General features: G+C 45.7%; 1 protein-coding gene across 1 annotated transcript; it reads left to right on the top strand.

The window, feature by feature from the left end:
* The first annotated feature begins 926 nt into the window (after positions 1-926).
* Positions 927-3180, top strand: LOC104448700 (allene oxide synthase 1, chloroplastic). The gene has a single exon (XM_010062584.3). The coding sequence runs from the start codon at positions 1191-1193 to the stop codon at positions 2811-2813; it is 1623 nt and encodes a 540-aa protein (XP_010060886.1). The 5' UTR covers positions 927-1190; the 3' UTR covers positions 2814-3180.
* Positions 3181-7648: the final 4468 nt, after the last annotated feature.

Here is a 7648-nt window from a genome sequence, read left to right as displayed (position 1 = left end):
ATTCTGATTCTATCTTGAAACCATAATCATCCCTAAAACTATCTAAATAGGTCACTTGCCACACACGAGAGACACCTTTATGATCCCACCTAACTTTACTAGCACGTGATCTCGTATTTTAAGTCTCTATAATCCTACTCGACCTCACAAGAATATCAATGTCATAAGTCGGGATACTCTCTATCGTGATTGAGTCTCTCGTAGCTTCTAACTCAAGCAATCTTCCTCGCTTGCAATTAGTCGAATTCATATCGAGAGCGACTCGGATTGAATTTTTATTCCCCCCATCAAACATCATTTTTTCAACAATAAAGAACATAACATGACATAGGGGACGGTAAGACATAACCCATCAATCTCCATCACCTGAACGTGAAAAAGGGCACTAATCAAGTGAACGAGAACACAGTTTCGGAAGCAGCCCCCACTCAAATCTCCGGACGAGAATGTCCCGACGGAAGGACCGACCGACCGACCGCGTATCGCTCAAATCAACCTGCGCCAGCGGCAAGTCCGTATGAACGGGTGAAGGCTTTACCTTCTTTTCTCCCTCCGGCTAGGGCGAGTATTCTTCGTCAAACCTTATAATATTCAGACCGGACGCAGCACGTGGTCGTCACGGTAGCCGAGGTTAGAGAAAGAAAGGTAAACAAGAAAAAGCAGAGGAAGCAGCTAAGAAGTTCTGAAATCGTTTTAAAATATCAATTTCTCCGTGTTCAAAAAGTAGCCTTGCACCGGTTATGCACGCCTTCCACGATTTATGGTCGAAGCTGGAGTATTTAACAAAAGGGCCCGATTTTTTCATAAATCGGCAGAAGAGTAGTGGTGGCGGTGGTGGTGGGGTCGGGGTGGGGGGGGCCACGCCGGCCACCTCCCGGTTACCTTCTGTGGCGTTGCCCCTCCCCGTTATAAATACGCGCTCCCCTTCGCCACCTTCCCCTGCAAACCACCTTCATTATTTCGCTTCAACCCAAGCAGCATCATCATCATCGTCATCATCATTTTCTCTCTTTCTCTCTCTCCCCGTCTCTGACGCTTTCCGCCACCTTCCCCACTTGTCTCAACAAACTCCTTTGATCCTTGCCTTTTCTTCTTTATTCCTACTTTCTCTCTCTTCTGCGCCAAGCGTCCGACGCAGAAACTAAGAGAGAGAGAGCGCGCGTGCGTGCGTGTGTCGAAGCAGGGCACCGATGGCGTCAACCTCCATAACTTTCTCTCCCTTGCAGCTCCGACCCACGAGGCACGGCCAGGGCCAGGGCCACGGGGCGCCCCAGCGAAGGGCAGCCGCGGTCCGCCTCCCCGCCGCCGCCCGCCTCCGCCGCGTCGCCGCCTCCGTGTCGGAGAGGCCGGCCGTGCCCCCGCCGGTGGTGGCGTCCCCGCCCCCGCCCGGGCCCGACCCCAAGCCCAAGCTCCCGCTCCGGAAGATCCCCGGCGACTACGGGCTGCCGCTGGTGGGGCCCTTCAAGGACCGGCAGGACTACTTCTACAACCAGGGGCGGGACGAGTTCTTCAAGTCCCGCGTCCAGAAGTACGGGTCCACGGTGTACCGGGCCAACCTCCCGCCGGGGCCGTTCATCTCCCAGAACCCGCGCGTCGTCGTGCTCCTCGACGGCAAGAGCTTCCCGGTCCTCTTCGACGTCACCAAGGTCGAGAAGCGCGACCTCTTCACCGGCACTTTCATGCCGTCCACCGAGCTCACCGGCGGCTACCGCGTCCTCTCCTACCTCGACCCCTCCGAGCCTGCCCACGCCAAGCTGAAGAAGCTCATGTTCTTCCTCCTCAAGTCCCGGCGCGACCACGTCATCCCGGCGTTCCACGCCAGCTTCACCGAGCTCTTCGAGACCCTCGAGGCCGACCTCGCCGCCAAGGGCAAGGCGGGCTTCGGCGACTCCAACGACCAGGCCGCCTTCAACTTCCTGGCCCGCTCGCTCTACGGGGTCAACCCGGCGGACACCAAGCTCGGGCTCGACGGGCCGAAGCTGGTCGGCAAGTGGGTAGTGTTCCAGATCGGCCCGATCCTCGTCCTCGGCCTCCCGAAGCTCGTCGAGGACCTCGTCATCCACACCTTCCGCCTCCCGGCGTCCCTCGTCAAGGAGGACTACAAGCGGCTCTACGACTTCTTCCACTCCTCCTCCGGCCCCGTCCTCGACGAGGCCGAGCGGATGGGGATCTCCCGCGAGGAGGCCTGCCACAACCTCCTCTTCGCCACCTGCTTCAATTCGTTCGGGGGGATGAAGATCTTCTTCCCCAACATGATCAAGTGGATCGGGCGGGCCGGGGGCAAGCTCCACACCGACCTGGCCCGGGAGATCCGCTCCGCCGTCCGGGACGCGGGCGGGAAGGTCACGATGGCGGCGATGGAGCGGATGCCCCTGATGAAGTCGGCCGTCTACGAGGCCCTCCGGATCGACCCACCGGTGCCGCAGCAGTACGGGAAGGCGAAGCGGGACCTGGTCATCGAGAGCCACGACGCGGCGTACGAGGTCAAGGAAGGGGAGATGATATTCGGGTACCAGCCGTTCGCCACCAAGGACCCGCGGATATTCGAGCGAGCCGAGGAGTTCGTGGCGGACCGGTTCGTCGGGGAGGACGGGGAGGCGCTGCTCCGGCACGTCCTGTGGTCGAACGGGCCGGAGACCGAGAGCCCGACCCTGGGGAACAAACAGTGCGCCGGCAAGGACTTCGTCGTCCTGGTCTCGCGCCTGCTCCTGGTGGAGCTCTTCCTCCGGTACGACTCGTTCGAGATCGAGGTCGGGACGTCGGCGCTGGGGGTGTCATTGACCCTCACGTCGCTCAAGCGAGCCACCTTCTGACCAACCATATCCCATATCCATGCCCATGGATAATAAAAAAAAGAAAAGAAAAATGAAGGAAGAATATAGAAAAGCCACATAAGAAAAATCTGAGCACATATTTCGGAAACTTCAAGAGCAATTTGCTCGCGAAAGGCGACTGAAATTTTTTCTTTCCAAATTCAAGACTTACCTAACACATGCTTGAAAAAGCTAGTGGGACTTTGGCTCAATGGGTCCGAACTTCGGGATAGTGGAGGATGACGGGGGACAGGGGCGGTGGAAGAGGACTTGGCAACTTTTCTTTGCATCACATGTGTAAAAATTTGGGTTAGTGCTGTTTGTACGTTCCTTTATTCCGTAATTATTTTAAGCCCTTTTTCTCTCTTTTCGGGACAAGTATGGGCGCACGACATCCTCAGCGGGTGGTGGCGGTGCCGCTTTTTTGCACGAAGGGTGCTTCTACATAAATCGAACGTGTGAAAATCGAAGCAAGAATCAGAGGTCTCTGTCTCTCCCCCATGCTTTTATATCTTAGCGATAAGGGATGGTCTCGTTGGAAAAAATCCAAGGCGGAAGAACGCAATGGTCCCGATCGCCGATTGCCTTTCATTTAATTCTAGGAAGGATCCGAAATCGAATGGATGGATTGGGTATTTCCACACTTGTTTTCTAGAACGCGATGCTTACAGACTGACCTGCTTTCACGTTTACAATATGGGCGACGTTATGGTCACCACAGAGGACGGTATTCGCCATTGGAAACTATATAATAATGCCTCCTTGAAAAGGGGCATTTACTCAACTAAGCTCCGTACTTAGGCTTCCTCAATTTTTTTATTTTTTTAATTGCCACTAATGGCCTGCCTCGGGTACAGCATGGAGAGTCAAAAAGTCACTGGCCTCGGTTCACCACCCTAAGAAAATAGTCCAATTAGCTATTTTGGTTCGCTCTACTAAAAAATGGTTGTGGGTGAAGGCATCTTGGCTGGGGCAGCAGCATCGATCTTATTAAATCCCTAGATTTATAAAAAAAAAATCATATAATTCGATTAGATCCTTTATATGCGCGACCCGAGCTTAGTAGTTAGTACAGCATGGCTTTTATTTTTATATAAATCCAGAATTTTAATATATTTTTGCATACACACTCGCTTATCCCATTAAAATATTGGGAACGACGTAATACAATGAGCACTCCAAGCAGCTTCTTTGCTCTTGCTGTGCAAGTGTAAGAATAATTGCGCTTCCATGCAATAAACAGAGTTTTAGTGATTAGGAATGTCTTTCTCAAGAATCTCTTTCATTGCACATCGAGACTATTTCATATCATCATTTAGTATTTTTATATTCGGTCAATTCTTAGATAACTTTTTGAATGTTTCTAGAAAGTCTTTTTGACGAAAGTAAGCATCCACTATCCGAAAAAACTACCCCACACAAATCCACGAAATGACCATTTTGGATTTTGCTATTGTAAGAATCATACGGACCATAAGGATTTTTTTTTTCAATTGACGGTGGCCACCAAATTGAACTAGTTGGTTTTTTTTTTTTTTTTTTTTGGATGGAAAATGAATTTGGATGATATTTAATATGTGGTTATGGATGGGACTTTCAAAGTAGGAGATATACGCTTCACAAAAGTATGACATTTGGTATGTACTTGCCCATGGGGTGTCGGATCTTAATGTCCTTGATGATAGAATGCTCTGTTTACCTTTACACACACATATATATATGTGTATGTATGTATGTATAAATACTTATATTAAGATTGGAATACTGGAGTTGGGAAGCGTCACGTGGTGCATAAAGTTGAATAAAAATGTAAAAGGACGGAAAAGTAATAGATTGAGAGTTGTCCAAAAAGAGGGCAATTATTTTTTCAGTGGAGAAAATGAGCGAGGGTGGCGTTCTTGAATGAAGCAAGTGGTTGCTTGAGTGCTGATGGAATTATAATTGTTATTTTTCTTATTATTTCATAAAGGATAATTTTGGAAGAAAAAAAATCTATCAAATATTACAACTTAACACATATGCCATAAAAGATAGTACCAATAATCAAAGTTTATTCTTTTTTGACTCGACACGTCGGCGATAGAATAGAGGACCAATCATCGAAGTTAATTACTTTTTTGGACAAAGATAGGGACGTATAGACTTGAAGCATTAGGGATGGATTCCTTTCAAATTTGGCATGCCGAAATCGAGTGAAGTGAAAGTCTTTTGTCCTATTAAATATGCAAAACGAAATCAATATTTAAATATTAGAGAATATCTTTGCCATTCTACTGTCATACAATTTCTTTTCAACATCCCCAAAGAGGAGATGTCACCCATTCAGGAGTGGAGGAAAGGTGGCTATTCCACTATTAACAAAGAGATGGGAAAGTAATAGAATTGATCCTAAAACCTACTATACAAATGCCAATTTACTTCACCTTTTATTAATTTAGACCCAAATCTTTGCTTGAAATTCTAATGTAGTCATTTAAGTTAATTTTCATAGAAAATTGCTGATGCTGTAATTTAGTTATCACTGACCATTCTAAGTAGCAAGCCGTTGCGTCAACGATTCTTGATGAAAAGTGGTCGGAAAGAGTACATTGAAATTTTGTGCAAAAGTTTAGCTAAATTTACAAAACTAAAATAATTCAAGACTTAATTAGTGTCTGCATACTAAATTTAAAATTGATTGGATAATTTCCCTTAGTAGGAGATAAGTTCGTATATAAATGGCAGGATAGATAAATTATGACATCTGCTTATTTTATTAGTTATATTTGTCTACAGTCTATAGACAAATAGACAAATACAACTACTTATATAGGTGGCTTTTCCATTAAAACACGACTCACGCAGGTGAAAATAACATCTCCCTATGTAATTAGTTATATTCGTCGCTATCTCCAATATCATATTGCATAAATTAAATAGACGATGATACGTCAAATGAAGTTTAGTGGATTAATCTCTTGCCCCCAAACATCATTTGTAGACACAAAATTACAATTATCACTCCATCAGCGCCATCTATGGCAGTCTTTCTTGTATTGGGGAACGTTGTTTTCTCCATATTTTTCACAATTTTGGGCTTAATGTGGGAAGAAATGTCATTGTCGGCCTTAGAGACAAACGGGCTGCTTCAACTGGGATTCTTATGTAATTAGAACTCTAGATTTGACACTGTTTATCCCATGATTTACATCCATTTTCGAGCCGTAGGACATTTTCGCGACGGTGACCGCACATATTGGACAAAAGCTGCACGACCACTTTCGCCGGTGGTGGTGGCCGAAATGATGATGCTGCCGCGAAGGGCCCGCTCTCTCCGGTAATGGAGAAGGCTGTGTCCACGACCCAGCATGAACCATGTGCAATTTTATATGCGCACGAAAAAAAAAAAAAAAAACGTCAGGGGCACGCATAATTAGTAATAGTAGTAGATATCCCACGCGCAAGCCGCGTGTAAAAGAAAACATTGTTTATATTGCGAAAATGTGAGTGATCGAACAATAATATAGATAAGAAGAAAATAAATCGGACACTAGATTTACGTGATTCGGTCGTAAAGATCTACGTCCATAGAAAGAGAAGTGACGAATTTTACTATAAATCAAGCAATACAATGAGATTATACACTCGAGTCACTTAAACACTTTCAAATCTTAATTACACCCAACAATGCACGCAGTATTTAGCCCCGAAATTCCTTAAGAAATAATCTCTTAATCTCACGAAGGAATTACACGCAAATCTTACCGCAAAATTTAATTGGCTTGAACACTAAATTTTCTTGGATGTAATTTACGGACAAAAACGATAAAGAAAAAATCCCTCCCAAGCCTTCAACTAAAAGACAACGTTTCAAGACCAATTCTTTATGATCAACCTTTTGCGACCCACGGTCACAAGTCTATATATATATACATACATAAGTGAGACCCTTATTTTTTTGCTGACTTCTCATAGGATTTTGTTTCTCATCTTAAATGATTTTATCCAAAACATATCTCTGTATATATTAAATAAAATCCAAATCCAAGTGAAAGTTGGACTTTCCTATTTTAGAGGCCAAATTCTCTAATGCATATTCAAATTTTGGAAAGTTGATATTCGGATATTCTTTGCTCAATTTTGAACGTCCGCAACATATTCAATTCAGAATTTCGAATTTAGCTCGAGACATATTTTAACAGTTTACATCGGGATAAGACATTGATCGTTATGATATATTGGTGGCTGCAGGATCAAGTATCACTTGAGATCATATAGAAGGGACCTCATTTGGGGTGATCGATGGTCATGTGTCAGACGATACAACCTTCGATGTTAGGACACCGGCTTCCCTTAGAGATGGTCGCTAGAGGCGGGCGAAGAGACGAGTTAGGGTTTTGTGATACCACATAGTTTCCGTGTTGGATGAGAGATTCCTTGTACAATGTGAAGACCGGTGTAAGTTTTTCGGGATTAAGATTCTCTACCTCGCAAGGTGCTCAACTAGGTGGTTTTCGACTAATCTCGATGGCCGACGCCTATGCGAGTGAGGTAATGCACCGTCAGGGATGGTCGTGGAGACACGAGTGGAGGGTTTCGCAGGGATGAAGATCCACAGCCTGGCTCAGTCCGCGACATCAGAAACTTGAATCTTTTGCATACATCATGTGCTTTCTCATTCTATTACGTTCTATGGCACTAGGAGAATCTGATGTTCAAAACTAATCCTTCTTCTCATGGAACTTATGATCTGCCTTCCTCATCTCTCCTCCTCTGTTATATTCTTCAAATCCTCCTCTCAATGGAATATACCACATTAATTGTATTAGTGGAACTGTCATGTCAGAGAGGAGATG

Source organism: Eucalyptus grandis, chromosome 6 (assembly GCF_016545825.1).
Source record: "Eucalyptus grandis isolate ANBG69807.140 chromosome 6, ASM1654582v1, whole genome shotgun sequence".
NCBI classification, from domain to species: domain Eukaryota; kingdom Viridiplantae; phylum Streptophyta; class Magnoliopsida; order Myrtales; family Myrtaceae; genus Eucalyptus; species Eucalyptus grandis.
The sequence above is the reverse complement of the archived record's forward strand: the minus strand, read 5'-3'. Positions and strand labels throughout refer to the sequence as shown.